Source organism: Microchirus variegatus, assembly GCF_963457635.1.
Source record: "Microchirus variegatus genome assembly, chromosome: 11".
In the NCBI taxonomy this organism is placed as follows: Eukaryota; Metazoa; Chordata; class Actinopteri; order Pleuronectiformes; family Soleidae; genus Microchirus; species Microchirus variegatus.
The window spans coordinates 6,686,479-6,712,929 of NC_139812.1; the positions used below are offsets into that span (position 1 = coordinate 6,686,479).

Consider the following 26,451-nt stretch of genomic DNA (forward strand, 5'->3'; position numbering starts at 1 on the left):
AGCTTTGACGCAGATAGTTGTAGCTAGATGGATGAATGAATGAATGAATGAATGAATGCAAGTGAAACAATGGGTAGTTTCTGTAGCGTGACTACATATAAACGCGAATTCCCATTAAATAACTAAAGTGACACGAGCACAGATGTAACGTGTCGCTTCCTAGCTTGTTCAGATGCTAACCCTGTCCCCTCATATGCTGTATTCTCGGTCGATTGGAAAGTGAACGACTATCAAAAGAACAGTTTGTCAGCATATGCTGCCGATAAAATCAGAGATTGATCATACATTCAAAACAGAAATACTGACGCACTGTCCGCCGTCTCTGCGTCATTGAATGCAACACAACAACCTTGTTAGCCACCAGCTAGTGCTAGTCAAGCAGCTTGTTAACGGTACGTACTGAGTCTGGGCTGAGAGATGTAGTTTCTGGTCACCGCCTGAGTGTGAGTCCGTGCCGCCGCAGCCACACCGTTCACGTCCATTGCTCTGTTTGCCACCAGCGTTGCCATCGTTGGAAAAGGAAAAGGAATACCTGAGAAAGTCAACGGTGCTCGGCGAGCTTAGCGAAATGCTGTCGGTTAACACAGATGACAGGAGCGCTGGTCACATGACACGGAGGAACCGGATGTAAGGCGGTGGAGGATGGGTGCGAATGTTTCTCCACAGAATGGTTATGTTCATTTAACAACATGCCAATGAATACAGTAGGTTACCTTTACTTTTAATATACTGCACATTGGTTCTACTGAATTCAGTTCTTGTATATTTGACAGCAAAGTAAATATTTAATTGTATGTAAAATGTATTCTTCTTAGTTTTAATAGGCTATGAACCTCTGTTATTTTCTGTTCATGGTTGGAGTACCTGTAAATGAAAGCAATTTACCCTTGGGGATAAATAAAATGTTCCTGATTCTGATATAATATTGTATGTGCTTTGAAGCATCTTCCTTTGGAAATCTGGGGCCGTTCAGTGTGTGTGTGTGTGTGTGTGTGTGTGTGTGTGTGTGTGTGTGTGTGTTTGTGTCTGTGTTTCTCATATTGTATATTCATTGCATTTTGTTTCATTTTGTTCATTCCTATCTTTTCCCAGCCAGTTGTTTTCATCCCCATTTGATGAACATTGAACATTTGAATGTAGGTGAATCATGGTCGTCATTAAAGCTGGGGTAGGTAAGACATATTTATTTTGTTGATGATTCAGTGCACAGTAACTTTTCAGCAGAATGTACAGGGATGCAAAAATTTTTTTTTTTTTAAATAAATTAATCTGTGAAATATTTTCTTGATTAATCAAATTCTTGTTTGGTCCACAAAATGTTGAAAAATGTCAAACAGTGCTTCCCAAACCTTGAAATGATGACATATACATATATTTTACAATATTATTTAGTCCACAAACCAAAATGAATCTGTTTTAATGATTTCTTTCTTATATGGAGCAAAGCTATGGTGGCTGACAGGGGCAAACACACTGCAATGACCCAAAACACATGCAGGAGGAGAAACAAGCTGCATATTCACAAACACTACAGATTCAAAAACACAAATGAAACACACACAAATGCCAAAACACACGCAAATCCCAAAACACACGCAGGACAGAAAACACACACAAATAATAATAACTGTATTTATTTATTTTATTCATAAAGCACTTTTCATACATTCAAAATGTAGCACAAAGTGCTTTACATATTTAAAAACAACAATCAAAAATTGTCTAAGAAGATATTATTATATAATTAAATAAGTGGGTCTTGAGCCTGCTTTTAAAAATATTAACATTCTCTGCGGCCCTCAGATCCTCCGGCAGGCTATTCCACAGAAGGGGGCCATAGTGCTGAAAAAATGCCTCACCGTAAGTTTGTGTGGCTTTGGGTATTATTAGAAGGCCAGTGCCAAAGAAACTCAGGGTCCGCAAGGGTTCATATGGTAAAAGCAATTCTAAAAGATAAGGAGGTCAAAGACCTCTAACAGTCATTTTAAAACCAGTGTTATATGTGACCACCTTCTGGTCTTTGCCAGCACACGTCCCAAAACACACACAAACCCCAAAACACACAAAGGACAGAAAAACACACAAATCCCAAAACACACACAAACCAAAAACACACTCAAAACCAAAAACACATACAAACCCAAAACATTTTACTCTGATTTCTTATTTACAATGTCATGTTACAGCTGCATGAGCAGTGTATGGACTCCCTTGTTCTGAGATTTTGAGATTGTAACCAGGTCTGAATGACACTATACCAGTGTATATAAAAAGTGAAGAACCTCAACATTTATCTTGCGTTTAACAGTTGGTGGTGCCAAAGCTCCTCTCATGTTCCATTGGACCATCACAGTAGAAGAGCAGATGATGTCATTGACAAAGAGAAACCAGTCGACCAAACAGTGGAAATAGAGATGAAACAATGACATTACTGCTCTATCAAGCTTTTTTATGAACATTTTTATTTAACAGTTACACAGAATAATCGAAACACCTTTCTCTCTCTCCCAAACACACACAAACATATGCGTCCTCCTAAAGACTTGCTTGACTTGTTTTGTTTTTTTTCATTTTTGATGCTGTGATCCAGTCTATTTTTGACGCAGCATGCTCTGTACAATAGCTCCTAAGCGAGTGTTTGAAGATGATTTTGAACTGTGCCCTCTGCACAGCCAACACACTGGCAGCAGCACATTGCAAACTGACACGCTGCAGCTCTCTGATGGTAGAAAAGCACTACAGACTCAAGTGGTAAGCACTGCCATGGTGAGGCTGATGGTGGCCCCCTGGAGAGCTCATCCAAACATTTCAGGCTGCATGCAAAAAATAGCAAATTAATGCAAGTGAAGTGCTTCTTCCTACAGGGGCAGTGCCCTCATTTTAGAACAAAAAACTGTGTTTTTTTTTAGCCTCAACCTATTATGATGAGTATGGGTGGGTGTGATTTCTACAAATGCCTCAGATTTAACCATCTAGGTAGAATAGATATAATCATGCATTTATTTTTGTGTTGATATCGGTTCACAGATTGTACTGATGTGCTGAATAAATGTAATCAATGATCTGCTGGTAACCCAGAGATCCTGGGTGAATTTCATTTCACTCTGCAGACATGTCTGGCAAGGACATTGTTTTGGTTGGCCAACTACAGAATTTCCTTAAAAAGGGACCCATTCACAAAGGTTTTTTCCCCTTGGCGCACTGGAGGTGGGATTAACACGATGACGACAGAGGCCATGTCTAGCAGCTTTTGTATACATCCAAAATGGCGGCCACCCAAGAGCAGCTGTCCTTTGATTCGGCTGTTGCTTCCATTTTAAGCGACTTGCTTCATGGCGCTCCCGTGGACAAACGTTGTATGCCATTACTAGATAGTCATCACTCCTGTTTGTGGACAGGTTTTCCATCACTCTGCATACAACATCCAGATCATTGTCGACCAATTGCCTACAGAGGCATTTTCATCTACGTCTGTTGGTTACACCTCTCGTAAGTGGGAGGTGACTGCAGCCTTTGAGTGTCTGCAGAGTCAAATCAAATCACCCAGGCTAGCTGCAATAGCACTATTAGAAATAATGCAATAGCCTATTTAACTATGGAGCAAAAATGTTTAACACTCTATAATATGTTTAACAAGCTATAAATGTGTCCTTCTCCACTCCACACGGTCAAAACACAAAACGTTTTTTTGTGACTCTAGTTTTAGATCACTGAGTGCTGTACAGCAACATGTCATGCAGGTGCAGACAGGCACAGATTCAGCCACAGTAATGCACATTGACCCAGATTTCATCTTTACATTACTGCCAATCAGAGCTAATATGAACTTGACCCGTGAGTGAATGACGTTCACATCCATTCACATTGAGACAAAGGTTTAGTGAGTTTTTGAACAGTGGAACGGGGAATTGAAACGTGTTGGTATTCAAAATTTAGAGATTTCATTATGCAAAGCAGTTTATGTAACACACAAGTAGAAGTCTTGTCATGTGAGGATGGGTGCTGTGGGGTGGGGTGATTGTCCTACACCGCTAACTCCTTTGATTACTTAATGGGATTAATTAATGTGTGAGGAAGCAGAGTAAGTTTTCCGAGTTTTTCACAGGCCTGGGATGCCTAGAGGGGAATCCTGTACTTTCATAGCACTGCACAGCCTAACGTTGCCAGATCAGTGCACGAGGAGAGGGGTTGCCTTGTCAATAAGATTTGTAAACTATAGCACGTTAATCCCCAGATCCATTGTGTAAAACACACAGTCAACACAAAAACAGAATCTGAAAACCAAACAGGATGTAGCCTTTCTTTCACCTCCTAAAACCCTGAGCTTAAAGACAGGAACCATGTGATGGGAGAAAATGTGTTGGTGGTCTGCAGCAACGACACAGCCACCGCACGCCTGCATACAGACATAACATGAACCCCCTCCTCCCACCCTGAAACCCCCCACTTACAAAAACATCCCTGACCTACCTTCTAATTGGACTTCGGGGTGACAGGAGAGAATGGGTGGGGGTGGGGATGGGGATTGGAGAGCGGGTCGGAGGCGAGAATAGTGACTTTTTTTTCTCTCCTTCTCTGGTGAAGTTTCCAAAGACACAGTTGGGAGGACTTGGTTTCTTTGGCTCTCCTCACAAAAGGACCTTGATTTTTTGTTACTGGACGGTCCCTGTGATTACTGTGCTGTAAGACACTGAACAGACTCAAATCTGAATAGAAGACCGAACTGGCCCAATAATACACATTCAAACTTGGGGCAGCATGTTTGCACAAATTCTCATCGCATATTGCATTGACGGCTATATTTTCTATTCACAGCCAGTGATGGGCACGCTACTGAAATCCTTTCTTCAAGGGATAGTTCAGGATTTTGGAATTGTGGTTCTGTAAGCTACTGATAGTTAGCGCTGAACACCGGGTGCCGCTTCTTTGTTGAGAATCGTCTTGAGATTTACACATTTGTGATGCTTTCCATTTACATCGGAACTTGGAAGTGGAAGTGACATCACCCCTGAGTTCACTGTATTCCAGTTAAGAAGTTGTAAATCCAAACGTAATCTTAGCTTGTCATTTCTACATGGTTACCTGCTATTTTGTGCACACTAACAGTGATGGTAAAAAATGTACCATGTGTGTGACTGATTTGCGACCTCTTTCTATATAAAATGAAGTTGTTTTCCCAGCACAGCTAGAGTAAACTATATCGTATTTTTTTACATAATGGCACCCAGGAGTTGTTGATCCACTGTTGTCCAAATTTGTTATTTTGTGACTTTGGTGTTTGGATTTACGAAAGTGACAAAAACATAAACTGTCATCATTTTTAATGTGTTTCATGTTTCATGTTATAAATTCACCCTCAGTCACAAATACTTCAACCACTTCTGGCTTATATGAAATCATCAATAAATTCACGAGTTGTTTTTTGCAGAAATTTGGTTATTATTATTATTACTATTATTATTATTATTATTATTATTGTTATTTTCATTAAGATTATTACTTTTTCTTTTTTGCAAAAATGTGAATAATTCTCTTTTGTGACAAACGTATATATATATATATGTGTATATATATTTATATATATATATTTATATATATATATACATATACTGTATATGTATGTGTATATATAACATTTTAGGACACCACCTTTGGGAAATCAAGACAGACATTTCTCACTGTTTTCTGACATCTTATATTAATAAATAATCAAAATAAATTGTAAAATGAAGTCAATTTACCTGTGCCATGTAAACCTCTCACCTAGTCTTTGATCCTGCTGTTATGTTAAGTTGTATGTATTGATTAACCGTAATCAAAGGATGGATGGAACAACACCAGAAGGTCACATTTACCAAAAAATATTGTAAAAAACGTTCAGGCGCATACATATCAGGGCAGTGTGTATACGAGGTATTGATTCATAGAGACATGTATGAAAGAAAGAAATTGAAAAACACACCGTGTCTGTATCCATATACATAATATATATATACACATTTGTACCACACGTTTCACAAATTTCAAGATATTTCACAACAACAGCACCAAAGAGCTTTTTGATTGATCCCTCAACCCTGCAAATACATTCATTTTCCAGATACTAATAATCTATTACTTACAGAATTTAATAATTTACAATAAAATAACAATTTCAAGGTACTTTTCCAATACTTTTATACTACAATAATTCCATTCAGTCTTCACATGTATCAGTCTGCCTAAATCTTTTTCTTTTATGAAAGCTGTGGATTCTTAAAATTTCATACAGGAAGGAGAGGTTTCCATATTACTAATGCTGACAAGCCTTTAAAAGGTCTCCTCTCTGCAACTCTTATCTTCTATGTGGAATAGAAACTGTACACACCGAAACAGTCCTATACAGAAATTTGCAGAAGAAAGCTTAAAGTGAAGAGTTTGGTTGTAAAATGTTAGAAAATCCTCACTAAACCACAGAGAAAACAACACACAATGATTGAACCATCTCACTTTTTCATGACTCTGTGATTATGTTTTGGATTGGTGTAAACTGAGTACAAACAGGTATGGTTAATATCTTGTTTTGCATTCAGTGTCCACTGCACCGGCTTTTCTCTCCGACTCCGGCTTTGAGGTGCGTTTCAAACACACACATTGTTTTCTCTGTTCTTTGTACTACATTTTAAATAGTAACCATTCTGATTGGCTCACTGGTTCTCACAAACTTGTGGTCTTTTATCTACTCATCACGGTGACATGGAACTACACAAACACAAATAGTAAAACTAAAATCACTTCATCAACAGTACACTGTGTCTCGTCATCTTCCAGAGGCTTTTATGCAATGAAACAGCCATGTTCTCTGTAGCAGGGATTCTCAAATTGGGAGGTCACAACTTTTAATTCCATCCATACTTCATTTAAAAGATTCATCCATTAAAATCATCACAATATATAAAAGCTTATTTGTGTTAAACCCTTTTTACTAAAGGCTTCGAGTACAATAAATAGTACATTCATTTGTATTTTGAAATCTGCTAGAATAAGAATTGATCATAGATTAATTTCTAATTGAACAATTGATAAGGAAATATATGAAGGTTCTTAAGAATATTACATTTTTCTAAATTCATATTTTTTTATCAATCAAAAAATCGATCAGTGGGTCTTTCTAAATCTGTGCAACAAAGAACATTTTGTGCTGTCCTTGTTTGATGAGCATGCCTATGCAGCGGGGGGATGTGCCTCCTTGTACAAGATGCCACATGTGTAATTGTACTACATGAACTTCTACAGACACAGACAGAGACTGAGAGGAACCAAACAAAGACAGTGAAAGTCAAGAAAACAACCAAAACATATATCCAGCGGAAAAAAGCCGAATCCATTTATGAGAAAACAAAGCATCATTCCAGAATTTTCTTCTCCATGGATTCTTTGCCATTAGTCCGCGAATAAGGTTCGAAAGCAGAGGAGCTCAGGTAGCGTGCAGAAAGTTCCTGCAGGTTGCCAGCCAGCGAGCCGGCCATGGTCAGGGGGTTGGAGGAAATTCGTGTGGCAACACCACTTAATAAGGAGGGCATGGGGAAGCTGAAGAGGCTGTGTGCCGCGGACGAGCCCTGTATACCTGCTACTGTCCCTGAGCTGGTGACAGTTGGTAGAGGCGGGCTGCCGCCTGCAGTGCCAGTGCTGCCTCCACCACTGCTGCTGCTGCTATTGCTGCCATTGCTGGCCATAGCCATGGAGGGAGGGCGCAGGACAGAGCCCAGGGTGCCACTGCTGCAGTGGGGTAGTAGGCCAGGCAGGCCAGGAGGTGTCAAGAGCCGTCCCTGCTCCAGCAGTCTTAGGACACTGCAGGTTGCTGCTGTTTCTGAAACCACTGTACGCAGCTCAGAGTCCTTCCCCTGGTCCTTTTTCTGCTTAGTGCGTCGATTCTGGAACCAGACCTTAACCTGGAGAGGTACACAGATAAAAGAAAGAGCTTTTAGAGGGAGTTAATGTGTAGTATGATGGTATGTTATTTAACAAATACAAAGATTAACTTAGCAAGGGCTTGACTTTTTTGTTTCTAGTGCATGACTGGATAGTTTCTAGTGCTATGTGTGGCTACAGTAGAACAAGGTTAATACATGAGACAGCTATTATGGAGGGGGGCTGAATTCTTGTAATAGATTTAAAATGTTATGGAGCATCAGGTAGCATGAACATAATAACCACTCCAGTTTTAAATGCAAGGATGATGGTCTTTTATACATAAAAAAAAAATACCATAGGTCAAAAATAGAAATGTTAACTTGCAGCTTGTGTGATGTAACGATTGCATTGTTTCTCAGAGCTTGTTTGAATTTGACAACAAATAATTGTTTAGCCCAAATAAAATCCCTAAAGCTATCACTATGAAAGGTCAGTCACGTAAGCTAATTAATGGATTAAACATTAAAAGTTGAATCTATGTACGAATGTGACAGCATTTATTCTTATATGTAAAGACTTAATTCAATGGGAATGTAAAGTCAGTTCAATTCATGTAGCCACAAATCATAACTGAAGTTAACTTGTAGCCAACAACACCAGCTAATGATTAAATTCCCTTGGTACGGAGCTTCATTAAACCACCACCTCCAAAAAAACCACATTTAAATTATTATTATTATTATTATTATTGTTATATATTTTAATAATGGAGACTCGGTCATCGCTAAACATAGGACACACCAAGCAACACAGAGCAGACATGGGAGAAAGAGAAGCTGTTGCTAATTGCAAAGCTATAGAGCAGCGTGAATGAGAGCCAGTGTTTACAACCTGTTCAATGTAATTAGCTGTTGTAATGTAACGTAGTTCAAAGCACACACGCAGCAACACAGAATCAACAGAATCAGTAATTACAATAATGTAACATGTTAAAAATGCTGCTACATGACATCTCAGCTACTTAATGACAAATGTCATTGTTATTTATACTCCTTTTAACAAGTGTTGCTGCAGCAGTTTCCATGGACACTGCATTTGACTCATGTCCATGTGAAAACTGGCAGGTCATCAGAATTCCCCGTTTGTGACCTGGGACGGAGCCCCTGACTGGAAAAGGATGTTTATGATATGCAGTGCACATTCATTTAAAGGAAGACATTTGTCCATGCAAGCAGCTCTACAAGACCACAGAGGCATTCACATGATGCCATATTCTTAGAGAGGACATTTTTATGGAGGAAGAACCAAATTCAAAGGGAAAGAAAAACACCATAGTTCAGCTGAATCAAACACTGTTTCAGACACAGAGACATGGCTCTTACTTACTTACTAATGCTGCGTGAGGTGTGTGGAAACTAAAATAAAATGAAGTGAAGGTTACAGTGTTAAATGAAAAAGTCACTTTGGCCTCAGTGGACACAGTCACAGCACATTTACTGACCACTCAGTCAAATTAAAAACACCGCATTACTTAGTGCTACTTGACAGTAGAAATGCAGAATATGGATTTTCATATTAACTTAATCCATGACTAGCATATACACGTCACTCACTCCCAACCGCTCTTATCGTTATATTTTGCCTTTTTGAGATAAGTTAAATGGAAAAATTACTAATTAGAAAAATAAATATATTATATTTTTGATGACTGAGAGGGAAATTGGACTGCAATCAAATAATTATTAAATAAAAACGAACCCAAACTTTTCTTTTTTTCCATTCATATCAAACGCAGTACAATTTTACAATTTTATTCTGACATTTTATATTTATGTTTCAAGATAATTGTAAATGTTATATTTTTACAAATAAATATGCTTTGAAAAATTCAAAAGGGCCACGATTAACTATATATATATATTTTAGAAATGTTGAAATCATTTCACATAGTGTGCGTACAGCACGTGCAGCAGTGTATCGAGTATTGAGATACGCTTCCACTTTATTTACACATTTAATGATGAAAAGAAATCATCCATTTTGCTAATTTTGCTGATTAAAGTGCAGCCACATGCACCAACCTTGTAATTTCAAGTTCAGTCACATTCATCAGGCTCAGCAGACCCATTTAGTTATTGTGACAGTTCCAAAGTGTCCTCGTTAATAAGTGAATGTCAAAATTAAAACAAATGCAGGCTTTTCTGTGTGTGTTGTACCTGGAAGTCTCCTCCTGTAATCACATCTGACTGCTTTCATATGGAAACGTACCAATCAGCTGCTGCTGCCACTCCGCTCACATTTGAATGTCTGTTTTTTCCCTTCCTCCCCTCACTTGAGTAGATGGTTTCACCCCAGCACTAACAGTTAACAAGCATTTCACAACGCCGCTCAATCCAGTATCTTTACTTTGTAATTTTAAAGACCGCTTATGTTAATTTTCACTGTTACGTATGGTAACATTTGATTTATATTTTGCTACATTGTCCAAAAAAGAAAGAATATGTTTATTAAAAGACAATGGAACAAAGGTAAAGCATCCATGGTTTTCAATCAAAGCACCTCTTGCAGATTGAAGTTATTATTTGTGACGCTTCTTTGTGAGAAACAGGTCGAAACAACCTGACCTCCACTTAAGGTCACCCTCATTCAGTCACGCTGGAGCTCGGCACAACGCGTTAATGCTCCCGACCCGAGCTGATGCCACCGTTAGCCGATTGACCCGCTTTTAAAAAATGTCTAAAATAGATGACGGATACATGGAAGCTTTCATGCAGGAATGGAGTTCTCTGGAGTCCCGATTCACCGTGACTCGATCTGTGGTGCTGTGCAAACACAGTTCACCCACGGTGGACACTTGACCCTCAGCTGACCCCACAGGTGGGACGTGAATGGGAAGACTGCCGTTTCTTAAGAATGACACCTTCTAAACACTCTCTAAGTTGTATGGACACTGAATTAAAGAAAATACAATATATTAATGATACATTAATGATACAAAATATATATGTATGTAGAATTTGTGATCTAAATAATACAAACATATGCAACTCCTATAACTAGTTATTAGTGACTTGGTGCCGTTAAATGTTCATTCACATATATTATTGACCTACATTTCAATAAATAATGGCAGTTGCACAAAGAAATTCTTAATTCCATCTCAGGTCCTATACAAAGGTAATTGTTGAAGTCAAAAAACATTCAAATTCCAGTAAGTCAGTTCAAAACATGAGAATCCATTTTGTCTTTCACGCGGAAGATTTTTCTGCTGACAGAATTAAAAAGAAATAGTGCGTTCCTACCTGAGTTTCAGACAGATTGAGCTGGCGAGCCAGTTCAGTGCGTTCTCTCCCGACCACGTACTGACACCTCTGAAACTCCATCTCTAAGCGGTACAGCTGCTCTGCAGTGAAGGAGGTCCGGGTTCTTTTGGGCCGGTCCAAATCCAGTCCCTTTGGCAGGATAATCTCGCGGATTGAGCCTTTAGCATCTGCAACAATAAGAAGCATTTTATATAACCCTAACCCTATACAACAAACAAATCATTTAAACTAAGATGAGTAATAAGTAATTAAGATAAGTGAAATTTATTGTTATTATTGTTATTATATCATTAAATTATTATTATTATTATTATTATTATTATCCAATTCAATTAATTTGGGCTGCAATAATTAACTTACTAATAGATTACTTATTTAATTGCAAACTATTGTGATTATTGATGAAGCTATGTTAGTGTTTTTATTATTTTTATTATTATTATTATTATTATTGTTAGTATTATTATTATTATCATTAGTATTACTAATACTCGCTCTGGAAATGTATAATAATACAATAATGTGTGTTTGACACGTTTTATCTTTTGAAGTGAATGAGAAACCTTTTGTTTTATTTTATTTAATAGAATATGTTGTTTATCTGTTATGGTGTCAACTAGGATGTATAAAAATTATCCATGTACACAAAATGTATATATCTGCTAAGATTTCATCAAATAAATATTAAACAGTTTCATTTAAATTAATGTATTCTGTCACTATAACATTAAGCTTTATTTGTCATTACAATTTTATTTTTTTAAAGTGTTGCACGGAATTACATATTTAAAAAAAAAAGACTCACAAGAAACAAAACTGAAAAGTTTATGAAACATTGTCAAATACAAAAAGAAAAATATACTCTAATTATTGCTCTGTTTTTAAGTAATAGTTACACGCACACTGTGACATTTACATATTCTATTTCACAGATGATGTTTTTTTAATATCTTTATAAACACATTTCCATTCCTGTCCTTTTCTTTAATTAATGTTTATAATTGAATAATTATTATATTTATAACTTAATGTTTATTATTTATTAGCCAGAAAGCGTCATTTAAAAACATTTTTTAAGACATTTTACAGCCATAAATACATCCTATATATTTTTTTTATAACATTTAACATCAAATGTTCTTTGATAAGGATTTAACATTTATTGTTTGGATTGTGGATTTAGTGAATCATAAAGTTTGCAAAATTAGAATTGATAAAACAAAAATCACATTATATATTAAGAACAAATCTAAAATGAATGGCAATTTTATATTTTATTTTAAACTTAAAACCTTTTCAAGGTAAAAGATTTCCTTTTTTAAAAGTAGATAAAACAAAGAAGTGTCTAGGTTCAGTCAAAGTCATATTTTTTGCTACCTTCTGTCTTTCTGTCAACAAAACTCTTTTGTATTTACAAATGAAAATGTTATTAATTAGTTCTGGAAAATGGTGTAATTTTTCTGTGAATTAAAAGTGAATCTAACAGCAAATGGAGTCGCGATACCTCAGATAAATAAAGAGTGAAACAACAATGAGGAAAAGAAAGACGGAAGCCGTACCTCGGACGAGTATTCTGCGGCAGTAGTCTGGGTCTCCTGCGCTGCCTCTGTTCTTCTCACAGTTGTCCAGAGTCCCAGAAGGGGAAAAGGAGTCCTGCTGCTCCTTGAGGAAGCTTTTAGACAAGCTGCTCTGGGAGTCCTTGCCATCCTTCCCGTCCTTCCCCTCCTTTAGTCCATTCTTCAGCACCATGCCTTCTGTGTCTTGGCTGTACCTGACCTCCATGCTCAGGTTATCTTCTTTTTTCCCCCTTTTGTTAAGTGAAGGATATTACGGAGAGCCTGGCTGCAGATGGTGTGGACAGTGTGGGTTTTAGTTTCAAAACAGCACCTTTCAGCAGGACACAGTCACCTATCTAATGTTGGGTGAAAGAGTTCCGTCGGCAGACTAAGAAGCCCTGTTATCACTGACCAAACTCCTTTTGCCCAATGATCATGGACTTGTGAGTGAAACTCCGCAGTAATTCAGTGGCCCCCTCTCCTCGTTACACAGACACCAGGCTGATCTTCAAATAATCAGAGCCATGGATGCACACGTGCTGTTTCAATTGATTACGGTAATTTTCACTGCCTCCACATTTGCGTAACCTCATGAATACGCTAAATTGTTTGGGGGGGAAATAGATCAGGTCTTGATAGAGGGGTTGCGCTCATCCCGTCCCCTCTGTTTTCCCTGCTCTCAGTCCAGGGAATCAAGACAAATGATTGGTCTCGTCTTGCAACCAAGCCTCCTCTGAACCCCTTACAATCACAGGCGTGCAACTCTTCCAGACCTGAAAAAAGTTCCCGGGCGCTTCATTCTTCCATCTGCAGAACACGGCCAGACAAATGTTTCCTCTCTTGGTCTTCCTCTTCCTCTCGCCTGAGACTTTTCACAGTGCACTTGATTGTCACAGCGTGTCAGCGAACTTTGATCCCGTTTGGATTTTTCCCCTTGGCTGGCTCATCAATCAACAGAATTCTGCAAAGTGCAGATCTCACTGCTATGCTATTGTAGGCACTGGGAGAGAGCCAGAGAGGGAGACAGATTGAGAGAGAGCGAGAGAGCGAGAGAGCGAGAGAGAGAGAGGTGGGAAGAAAAACGTAATGAACAAATCCACGTCAATCAAAATTTATGGATGCAACGAGCCCAGCCACTTTCTGTTTTGACGGGTTTGTGGCGTTTGTTGGGATGGTTCCTTCCCGGCCGCTTCCACCTTGTTCTTCAGTATTAAAATGATTGCACCCCAGAGGCCGTCGTCGGCTCTCATAATCTAAACCTGCACATTTGAAATGGACAAAAGCAGCAAGAGTAAAACTTGTCATTAGTGCTTTAGACTGCCAACACTCTCACTCACTCATGCAAAACCCCCTGGAATGGCCCCTACCTCTTCCCCACCACTCACCTTCCAGCCCACTAACAACCCACCCACCAACTCTTAGCTATTTTCATTGTCAGTGCAACAATATCTCTGAACACAGCAGCAGCCAGTAATCCAATAAGACCATTGATTAGGCCACAATGATTCAATTCAAACCTGTGTCCTAGTGCAAGGCGCATTCTCTGGCCCTTCTTGTCACCTTAGCTGGCCAGAAGCCCTCTTCAACCTGCCCCCCTTCTTGAGTGCCATTCATGCCTTTATGGGAAACAGAGAGGAAAAGGAGTGAAAGATGGCAATTATCTAATTGGACTATTAACAAACAATTCTGCGAGTGTGGCTGCCCGGCAGTACTCCCGGGGTGGCTTTAAGGGCTGCATGTTGGACTAACTTTATTCAGCGAGTGCTTGGGGTGGGGGGCGGGGGTGCAGGAGCCATTGTTTGAGTGAGGTAAAAAGAGGAGGCTAAAAAAGGAAGCAACTAAAGGAGACCTGGGTTTCTCAAGCTGTGGTGCAGAGCCTCATCCTGGGAAATAGATTGAGGATTCAGCGTCTTGGCCTCTCGGTGACACACAAAGGCTGAAAAGAGCGATGTGTTCAGGTCCTGCATCCACAACACATTCACTTTACTGCACTTAATTCATCTGTTCACCAACCTTTAAGTTCAATTAAAAAGCACACTTCTATTATAATAATAATAATAATAATATAATAAATGAATGCTTGCATGCATTGCTAGTCATGCTTTATATTAAAGAACTGTGTCATTTAAATACAAACAACTCACAAAAAAGACTGACTTCTAGTTTCACTACCACTAAAAATTATGTAAACATCAAACCAAAATAAAATAATAAAAGTTTTCGAAGGAGCTGAACTTCTTTTATTAAAAAAAGAGAAGCACTAAAACATAATCAATTATCCAAAGAGTCACAATGTATTTAGTAATTCAATCATTTAGAGAGTTAATTAGACTTGATTTCATTTTGGCACATAAAGATATATTACCCAAACTGTATATCTTCATGATTCACGGTGATGGATATTTCCTTCACCAGGTCCATTGTCTCGAAAACCAGTTAGTTCAAAGAGAAGTTATTTTATTTCATGTAAAAGTGACTAATGGCAGCTTTTTTTTAACAGATCTAACATAATTTATTTCTATATCAAATAACTTAATTTCACATTCTGCTGCATTATTCACACCAAACTGAATATGGTATCGCATTTTATGTTATTATTGAACATTGATGGGTTAAAAAAAGAACAAGTATGTAATGTATTGTAACATACAAAATGCAGTGTTTGACTCATCTTTAACTCAGTCCAATATAACACAAGGTTTCTTTAATAGGACAAAAAGAAAATGCAAATCCACAGCAACTGTGTGTATAAGTGAAAAATTTCAGTTATGGAAGCAAGTGCCCTCCCACACACACACACGCGCACACACACACACACACAGGTTTCCATGACTTTAGGGGACATTACATTGACTTACATTCATTTCCTGGAGACTTACGCTAACCTTAACCATAATTACTACTGGCCTAATCCTACCTTGACCCTAACCCTACCCTCAACCTATACTTAAAACATGTCTTCACCTTTAAATGTAGTCATTTACATTGTGGGGCTTTTTGTCCCCACAAGGAAGACACGTCCCAATAATGTGGCCGTGTGAAGAGATTTAGGTCCCCACAACATTAGTCATACATGGACACATACACAAAGACAGACCCACACATGCGTGCACACACGCACACACAGGGAGAGAGGGAGCTCTGCAGTGGTCCAATCAGCACAGGCCTGCACTGAATCACCAGCATTATTATCATCATTGCCATTATAGTCATCATTTTAACACAGCAGGGCTTCTGGACATTCTTTTTTTTTTTCTTTTCTTAAAAACACTGGACTTTGTGCTGTACCTGTAATGTGACCTGGCTGCAGACACTTCTTTTGAATTTCAACACCGGAAATTAGAGCCTTTCCAGCGACACATTTAATGTCTGGGTCGAAATAAGCAAAATAAGAGTGCGTCCCAGGAAATCAAATGGAACCTCAGAGTTATTTACACAGAGGATATTTTTATTTTTAACAGAACACACTTAGATGCCAGCATGTGTGTGAGTAATAAACAGTGTGTGTTTGTAGTGTGACATAAACAGTGTGTGTTTGTAGTGTGACACAAACGGTGTGTGTAATGTGACATAAACAGTGTGTGTTTGTAATAAACAGTGTGTGTTTGTAATAAACATTGTGTTTTTGTAGTGTGACATAAACAGTGTTTTAACGTGACATAAACAGTGTGTGTTTGTAGTGTGACATAAACAGTGTTTTAACGTGACATAAACAGTGTGTGTTTGTAGTGTGACAAATGGTGTGTGTAATGTGACAAAGTGTGTGTTTTGTAATAAACATTGTGTTTTTGTAGTGTGACATAAACAGTGTGTGTGTAATAAACAGTGTGTGTTTTAATGTGACATAAACAGTGTGTGTTTGTAGTGTGACATAAACACTGTGTTTTAATGTGACATAAACGGTGTGTGTTTTAATGTGACATAAACAGTGTGTGTTTGTAATAAACAGTGTGTGTTTGTAGTGTGACATAAACAGTGTGTGTTTGTAATAAACAGTGTGTGTTTGTAGTGTAACATAAACAGTGTGTGTTTGTAATAAACAATGTGTGTTTGTAGTGTGACATAAACAGTGTGTTTGTAATAAACTTTGTGTGTTTTAATGTGACATAAACAGTGTGTGTTTGTAATACACAGTGTGTGTAATGTGACATAAACAGTGTGTGTTTGTAGTGTGACATAAACAGTGAGTGTGTGTATGTAATAAACAGTGTGTTTTAATGTGACATAAACAGTGTGTTTGTAGTGTGACATAAACAGTGTGTTTGTAATAAACAGTGTGTTTTAATGTGACATAAACAGTGTGTGTTTGTAATACAGTGTGTGTTTGTAGTGTGACACAAATGGTGTGTGTAATGTGACATAAAGTGTGTGTTTTGTAATAAACATTGTGTTTTTGTAGTGTGACATAAACAGTGTGTGTTTGTAGTGTGACATAAACAGTGTGTTTTAATGTGACATAAACAGTGTTTTAATGTGACATAAACAGTGTTTTAATGTGACATAAACGGTGTTTTAATGTGACATAAACAGTGTGTGTAATAAACAGTGTGTGTTTTAATGTGACATAAACAGTGTGTGTTTGTAGTGTGACATAAACACTGTTTTAATGTGACATAAACAGTGTGTGTTTGTAATAAACAGTGTGTTTGTAGTGTGCCATAAACAGTGTGTGTTTTAAAGTGACATAAACAGCATGTTTGTAATAAACAGTGTGTCTTTTAATGTGACATAAACAGTGTGTGTGTAATAAACAGTGTGTGTTTTAATGTGACATAAACAGTGTGTGTTTGTAGTGTGACATAAACAGTGTGTGTTTGTAGTGTGACATAAACAGTGTGTGTTTGTAGTGTGACATAAACACTGTGTGTTTGTAGTGTGACATAAACACTGTGTTTTAATGTGACATAAACAGTGTGTGTTTGTAATAAACAGTGTGTGTTTTAATGTGACATAAACAGTGTGTGTTTGTAGTGTGACATAAACAGTGTGTGTTTGTAATAAACAGTGTGTGTTTGTAGTGTGATATAAACAGTGTGTGTTTGTAATAAACAATGTGTGTTTGTAGTGTGACATAAACACTGTGGTTTAATGTGACATAAACAGTGTGTGTTTGTAATAAACTTTGTGTGTTTTAATGTGACATAAACAGTGTGTGTTTGTAATACACAGTGTGTGTAATGTGACATAAACAGTGTGTGTTTGTAGTGTGACATAAACAGTGTGTGTATGTAATAAACAGTGTGTTTTAATGTGACATAAACAGTGTGTTTGTAGTGTGACATAAACAGTGTGTGTTTGTAATAAACAGTGTGTTTTAATGTGACATAAACAGTGTGTGTTTGTAGTGTGACACAAATGGTGTGTAATGTGACATAAAGTGTGTGTTTTGTAATAAACATTGTGTTTTTGTAGTGTGACATAAACAGTGTGTGTTTGTAGTGTGACATAAACAGTGTGTTTTAATGTGACATAAACAGTGTTTTAATGTGACATAAACAGTGTTTTAATGTGACATAAACAGTGCGTGTTTTAATGTGACATAAACAGTGTGTGTAATAAACAGTGTGTGTTTTAATGTGACATAAACAGTGTGTGTTTGTAGTGTGACATAAACACTGTGTTTTAATGTGACATAAACAGTGTGTGTTTTAATGTGACATAAACAGTGTGTGTTTGTAATAAACAGTGTGTTTGTAGTGTGCCATAAACAGTGTGTGTTTTAAAGTGACATAAACAGTATGTGTTTGAAATAAACAGTGTGTGTTTTAATATGACATAAACAGTGTGTGTGTAATAAACAGTGTGTGTTTTAATGTGACATAAACAGTGTGTGTTTGTAGTGTGACATAAACAGTGTGTGTTTGTAGTGTGACATAAACACTGTGTTTTAATGTGACATAAACAGTGTGTGTTTGTAATAAACAGTGTGTGTTTTAATGTGACATAAACAGTGTGTGTTTTAATGTGACATAAACAGTGTGTGTTTGTAATAAACAGTGTGTGTTTTAATGTGACATAAACACTGTGTTTTTTTAATAAACAGTGTGTGTTTTAATGTGACATAAACAGTGTGTTTGTAGTGTGACATAAACAGTGTGTGTTTGTAATAAACAGTGTGTGTTTGTAGTGTGACATAAACAGTGTGTGTTTGTAGTGTGACATAAACACTGTGTTTTAATGTGACATAAACAGTGTGTTTGTAATAAACAGTGTGTGTTTTAATGTGACATAAACAGTGTGTGTTTGTAATAAACAGTGTGTGTTTGTAGTGTGACATAAACAGTGTGTGTTTGTAGTGTGACATAAACAGTGTGTGTTTGTAGTGTGACATAAACAGTGTGTGTTTGTAGTGTGACATAAACAGTGTGTGTTTGTAGTGTGACATAAACAGTGTGTGTTTGTAGTGTGACATAAACACTGTGTTTTAATGTGACAAACAGTGTGTGTTTGTAATAAACAGTGTGTGTTTTAATGTGACATAAACAGTGTGTGTTTGTAATAAACAGTGTGTGTTTGTAGTGTGCCATAAACAGTGTGTGTTTTAAAGTGACATAAACAGTATGTGTTTGTAATAAACAGTGTGTGTTTTAATGTGACATAAACAGTGTGTGTGTAATAAACAGTGTGTGTTTTAATGTGACATAAACAGTGTGTGTTTGTAGTGTGACATAAACAGTGTGTGTTTGTAGTGTGACATAAACACTGTGTTTTAATGTGACATAAACAGTGTGTGTTTGTAATAAACAGTGTGTGTTTTAATGTGACATAAACAGTGTGTGTTTTAATGTGACATAAACAGTGTGTGTTTGTAATAAACAGTGTGTGTTTTAATGTGACATAAACAGTGTGTTTTTTTAATAAACAGTGTGTGTTTTAATGTGACATAAACAGTGTGTGTTTGTAGTGTGACATAAACAGTGTGTGTTTGTAATAAACAGTGTGTGTTTGTAGTGTGACATAAACAGTGTGTGTTTGTAGTGTGACATAAACACTGTGTTTTAATGTGACATAAACAGTGTGTTTGTAATAAACAGTGTGTGTTTTAATGTGACATAAACAGTGTGTGTTTGTAATAAACAGTGTGTGTTTGTAGTGTGACATAAACAGTGTGTGTTTGTAGTGTGACATAAACAGTGTGTGTTTGTAGTGTGACATAAACAGTGTGTGTTTGTAGTGTGACATAAACAGTGTGTGTTTGTAGTGTGACATAAACAGTGTGTGTTTGTAGTGTGACATAAACAGTGTGTGTTTGTAGTGTGACATAAACACTGTGTTTTAATGTGACATAAACAGTGTGTGTTTGTAATAAACAGTGTGTGTTTTAATGTGACATAAACAGTGTGTGTTTGTAATAAACAGTGTGTGTTTGTAGTGTGCCATAAACAGTGTGTGTTTTAAAGTGACATAAACAGTATGTGTTTGTAATAAACAGTGTGTGTTTTAATGTGACAAAAACAGTGTGTGTGTAATAAACAGTGTGCGTTTTAATGTGACATAAACAGTGTGTGTTTGTAGTGTGACATAAACAGTGTGTGTTTGTAGTGTGACATAAACAGTGTGTGTTTGTAGTGTGACATAAACAGTGTGTGTTTGTAATAAACAGTGTGTGTTTTAATGTGACATAAACAGTGTGTGTTTGTAGTGTGACATAAACAGTGTGTGTTTGTAGTGTGACATAAACAGTGTGTGTTTGTAGTGTGACATAAACACTGTGTTTTAATGTGACATAAACAGTGTGTGCTTGTAATAAACAGTGTGTGTTTTAATGTGACATAAACAGTGTGTGTTTGTAGTGTGACATAAACAGTGTGTGTTTGTAATAAACAGTGTGTGTTTGTAGTGTGACATAAACAGTGTGTGTTTGTAGTGTGACATAAACACTGTGTTTTAATGTGACATAAACAGTGTGTGTTTGTAATAAACAGTGTGTGTTTTAATGTGACATAAACAGTGTGTGTTTGTAATAAACAGTGTGTGTTTGTAGTGTGACATAAACAGTGTGTGTTTGTAATAAACAGTGTGTGTTTGTAGTGTGACATAAACAGTGTGTGTTTGTAGTGTGACATAAACACTGTGGTTTAATGTGACATAAACAGTGTGTGTTTGTAGTGTGACATAAACAGTGTGTGTTTGTAATAAACAGTGTGTGTTTGTAGTGTGACATAAACACTGTGGTTTAATGTGACATAAACAGTGTGTGTTTGTAATAAACTTTGTGTGTTTTAATGTGACATAAACAGTGTGTGTTTGTAATAAACAGTGTGTGTTTGTAGTGTGACATAAACAGTGTGTGTTTGTAGTGTGACATAAACACTGTGTTTTAATGTGACATAAACAGTGTGTGTTTGTAATAAACAGTGTGTGTTTGTAGTGTGACATAAACAGTGTGTGTTTGTAGTGTGACATAAACACTGTGTTTTAATGTGACATAAACAGTGTGTGTTTGTAATAAACAGTGTGTTTTAATGTGACATAAACAGTGTGTGTTTGTAGTGTGACATAAACAGTGTGTGTTTGTAATAAACAGTGTGTGTTTGTAGTGTGACATAAACAGTGTGTGTTTGTAGTGTGACATAAACACTGTGTTTTAATGTGACATAAACAGTGTGTGTTTGTAATAAACAGTGTGTGTTTTAATGTGACATAAACAGTGTGTGTTTGTAATAAACAGTGTGTGTTTGTAGTGTGACATAAACAGTGTGTGTTTGTAATAAACAGTGTGTGTTTGTAGTGTGACATAAACAGTGTGTGTTTGTAGTGTGACATAAACACTGTGTTTTAATGTGACATAAACAGTGTGTGTTTGTAATAAACAGTGTGTGTTTTAATGTGACATAAACAGTGTGTGTTTGTAATAAACAGTGTGTGTTTGTAGTGTGACATAAACAGTGTGTGTTTGTAATAAACAGTGTGTGTTTGTAGTGTGACATAAACAGTGTGTGTTTGTAGTGTGACATAAACACTGTGGTTTAATGTGACATAAACAGTGTGTGTTTGTAGTGTGACATAAACAGTGTGTGTTTGTAATAAACAGTGTGTGTTTGTAGTGTGACATAAACACTGTGGTTTAATGTGACATAAACAGTGTGTGTTTGTAATAAACTTTGTGTGTTTTAATGTGACATAAACAGTGTGTGTTTGTAATACACAATGTGTGTAATGTGACATAAACAGTGTGTGCTTGTAGTGTGACAGTGTGTGTTTGTAGTGTGACACAAACAGTGTGTTTTAATGTGACATAAACACTGTGTGTTTGTAATACGGTGTGTGTGTCTGTGTGTCTGTGTGCGTGTGTAAAGTGCCGGACAGTAAAAGTTGTCACTTTGTGATCCTGTTATCAGGAGCGGGGGGTTGGGGGCTGCTTGGCACTTTGTGGCAAAGCTTTTTTTTTGGGCAATTCCAATAGAGGATAGAGGAGAGGCTGCCATGGAGAGCACAGGCCTTGAAGAGCCCTGATGTCTGATCGACAGCATGGTAACCCAAGATGAATGGCCACATTCAAAGCCCTGCTTTACATTTACAAATGTGATGATTATGCTCCACAGTAAGAGAGCAAGCTGTTCTTGAACCCTCTAAATAAAGAGCTTTTTTCCCATCTGTGGCAGAGGGATACACTCGCAGCTAAGCTCGGGAAACTGTTGATGGTTTTCACTACCAGTGTGGATTTTTTTCTTTATTTATCTATTTATCCTCTCTCTTTGCTTAGCTTTTAAATCTCTGCTGCGTGAACAAAAATAGATCAATAGAATAGAAATGAAGTGTTTGTATTTACTGGTGGTTTTGTAGAAACAGACTTGACATCGAAGCTGCCGAAATTTACACATTAGTTCTTAAGCACTGAGTGCGTCTGAGCTAATAATTAAGATTCATTTATACAGTATCTGTGTTGGTGTCTCGTGTAGAAACATTGGGTTTCTGCATAATCTTCTTAGCTAATGTGCTAATTGTAAACAAAAACTTTGTGATATGTGACAATATTAAAGTGACACTTTTATGTTTGTAACAGGTACAGAAATATAGAGTTATCTGGAGCCTGTTGTATGAAACTAGGATAAGGGATTAAGCCGGGGTATGTTGCTTATATGTTAATCCAGGTGCTCAATCTGTCCAGTCAGCTGTTAATCTATTCAGAAATAAAGGTGTTTTACATGTAATTCATTATCTTTTTGCAGTTTAATTAACCTGCGTTAAAACATTTCAGTGATTACATGAGGGCTGCATATTAATAAATGAAAATTGAGCTTTCATTCAGCTGCTTTTAATGCAGGTAACGTCTCTTCAGTAACTGTGTGCAGAACACCCTATAGCACCTCCCACTGGCCATAAACTGCTAGAACACAAATGTCACTCAAGAAGAGTATTAGCAATTTCTCAAATCACGTTCTCTTACAGTCGTAGTTGGAAAACTTATGTTGTGTTACAGTTTTCTGTTGCGTGATCGGTCACGTGAGTCACAGAGCCACATCAAACAAGAAGGACATTTTACACTGTTTTTCCATCAAATATTTGTTTAAATTACAAATATGATGATGTTAGTGGAGCAGTGGTCAGTGAGGAGCTCATTTGCAAAAACGAATAACATTTTTGTTTCCTTTACAGTACATAACAGTACAGAACAGTATAGAACAGTACATAACAGTATAGAACAGTACATAACATAATAAAACAGTACAGAACAATACAGGACAGTACAGAACAGTACATAACATTACACACCAGTATAGAACAGTAACAAAACAGTTATTTTGTTAAAATAAGCTCTTTAAGTTTTTATATTGTTACTTATACATTCAGTCGTCCACAGTTCAGTCAGCCTTTATTTCTGATCTTATTAAAGCGACTGTATCATATTTTTTTGCGTATTAAGTGTTTCATATCTTCAGAAGTTTCTATTTTAATCTGTTGTTCACTTGGTGACACACGTCTTCTCCATTGCTGCATCAGTAAATATGTGATCGACCTCATGGTCGATGTGAACGCACACTTACCAGGATAAGTTTCACCGGTTTGACCAAGCCATGCCTTTCGCCGTTCGTGCAATGGACTAAGTCAGGATGAACTTAGTAGCATAGGTTTAGACCTGGATATCTTAATTCTTCTTTTGTGCAACATGCCCCTGTGCTGTGTGCATCCCCCGCAGCAAGAACCAGCACGAGTCTCACATGCTCAATCTTTGTGAAAACATGGCTGCCAGCATGGACACAAGGAAAAAATAGTTTTTAGCAACTCAACAAAAGGCTCACCTGATATAAAAAAAAGTTTGTGGCACTTTAAAAAGACGTAAAAAGATCCCTCCCCGTACCAAACTCCATGGAGGAAACAGACGTTTTTAGCTCACAAACACTAACTGCTGATCTACAACTGCTTCATTTGTTTTGTTTTTTTAGGTAAATCCAAACACAAAATTCTAATGTCTAATTCAAAATTAGACATTTGAACTTACTGATGGAGGCAGCAGTGGATCAACAGCTCCCATGTGCTGTGATGTCAAATCATAGATTTTTTTCAGTGGGGTGTGGGTAGGTATCACAAAGTGACACACACTTCAGTTTCCTATTGGAAAATGTTCTCTAACAGCAGGATATAGAGGCACAGAACTTCATAAGATATTGAAGTCTTTAATCTCGCTTACATTACTATGTACATATTATAATATATATGTAGTAATGTGAGCAATGTTGTAGTCTAACCATTCATCCATCCATTATCTACCGCTTTATCCTCCACTGGAGGGTCTCGGGGGGTGCTGTGCCTATCTCAGCTGACATAGGGCGATAGGCAGGGTTACATCCTGGACAGTTCGCCAGTCCATTGCACTCTCACACCTACGGTCAAGTTAGAGTGACCAATACCTTTTCCCCATATGTGCCTGTTTTTGGACTGCGGAGGAAGCTGGAGAACCCGAAGAAAAGCCATGCACACACACACAGAGAACATGCAAACTCCATGCAGAAAGGCCCTTGTTCCAACAAGGGCTTGAACCCGGGTCTTCCTGCTTCTAACCACTACGCCAACCGTGTGGCCCATGTAGTAGCATAGTAATTTAGTAATATAGTAGTATAATAGTATAATATATAGTAAATCAACTTTGAGTGTCACCATTAACCATTCCATATTTGTTCTCAACAGGCATGACTTTAAAATGGCCGTCCAGCTGAAATGACTGTGATTTGAACATGTTTAAGGATTCTTCATCATTAGTAGAGTAACATGATGATCTGATCATATGTGGGCTCCACCACGTCTCACTGGATGTTTTACCTGCTTAACAAAAGCTCTTAACATTCTCTCTCTCTCTCTCTCTCTCTCTCTCTCTGTGAGATAGTGATAATATATCAAGGCCAAAGAAAATTGTCTGATGTCATTACTGTATAGTTTAGAATAGAGTCACTAAAGTGAAGCTTAAATTACATTTGTGTGTTTTATAGCATATCATGTAATTTTGTCATTCTTTTGTTGTCAAGACAGAAAATCAGTTGCTCTCAGTGCTCAGTGCTCCTGCACTAATCTGCTGTTGGCAATACAATATTGAAAGTGTGACATACCAGACGGCCTAAACCCTGCAACAAAGCCTGAGCAGTAATTGTTTTTTTTTTCGTCTTTTCTTATTCTCGCTACATTCTGTGTGAGCAGTTTTAGATAACGCTCCTTTGTCCCACAGACAGCGCTTTGCTGTGGTAATTGTCACAGGTGTAATTCGAGCGGTCCCTTTTGTATCTCTGCAACAGTTACGTGCCCATTGGCAGTCTTCGTGTTAGTGTGTATCAAGACTGAGGCGTGAAAGGAAACAATGAGAAAGCGTCATCACAGGTTTTTTCGAAAATAAAAGCAGTTTTCTTCTTCCATCGCTTCTTTTCATCACCACCATTTTTTTTCTTATTGAATATCTTTTGGAGGTGTTTGGCAAAACACTATGATTTATTCTGCTTTATATTATTTACCGTTTATTCTCATTAAGAATTACAGCAAATGATTCCTGCTGCGATCTGTGGTCATTAAAGGAGCCTTTGTATAACTGAGGGAACAGTAGTGGGTACAAAACCAGAAAAGTGAGAATGAGCATTTTGGTCCCTCATACTCTCTCACAAATGATTTCTCTCTGTGCCCCTACAAACAAGGTCACAGAAGAGAAGCACAAAATGGTTCATTTCTCCAAGGGTACAGTACAATTCTGACAACAAAACCCCCCCCAGCCCATTTGCACTTATTTCTCTTCATAATATTTATGAAAGGTCCTCAATATTAATGGCCTGGGTTTCTTCTTTGTCAACAACCATTAAAAAGACTTGAAATGTACAACACTTCCTGCTCTTGTCTGTGGCTCAGCCCCCTTTGTTCTCATTGAAGTTAGAAAGCTTTAAAAATGGACCTGAAATGAGTAGCAATGCAATTTTAGAAATTCAATGGCAACTGTGCGTCAATCTGGAGCGACGACTGACTGAGAATTCTGAATTACTGCATAAAATACTCAATGTAGTTGTGAAAAAGTCGATGGTGGTCGGCCACGATGTGGTGGACATCAAAGCTGTGAGTAACAGCTACAAAAATCCCGTGACTGGTGACCTGATGATGCAGCATGAGACTCAACAGGACAGTCGTGTGAGAGAGCAGAGGCAGAAAGAAACACATCTTAAAAAGAGGTGGATAATGAGGTGCACTCCTTCTGTTTTGTTACTGCT

The 26,451-nt window shown here is 37.4% G+C and overlaps 2 protein-coding genes across 2 annotated transcripts in view; both read right to left on the reverse strand.

Annotated features, from left to right (window-relative positions):
* Positions 1–572, reverse strand: part of atp6v1ba (ATPase, H+ transporting, lysosomal, V1 subunit B, member a) — a 50,963-nt gene extending 50,391 nt beyond the window's left edge. The window contains exon 1 of the mRNA XM_083898135.1: positions 401–572. Coding sequence (XP_083754261.1) covers positions 401–509 — 109 coding nt within the window. The 5' untranslated portion in view covers positions 510–572. The remainder of the gene's footprint in view (positions 1–400) is intronic.
* A 6,813-nt stretch (positions 573–7,385) lies between these two features.
* vax1 (ventral anterior homeobox 1) lies at positions 7,386–12,998 on the reverse strand (the record flags this gene model as incomplete). The annotated part of the gene is made up of 3 exons (XM_083897551.1): positions 7,386–7,931; positions 11,196–11,383; positions 12,776–12,998. 3 exons carry the CDS (start codon positions 12,996–12,998, stop codon positions 7,386–7,388), a joined length of 957 nt encoding a protein of 318 aa, XP_083753677.1.
* Positions 12,999–26,451: the final 13,453 nt, after the last annotated feature.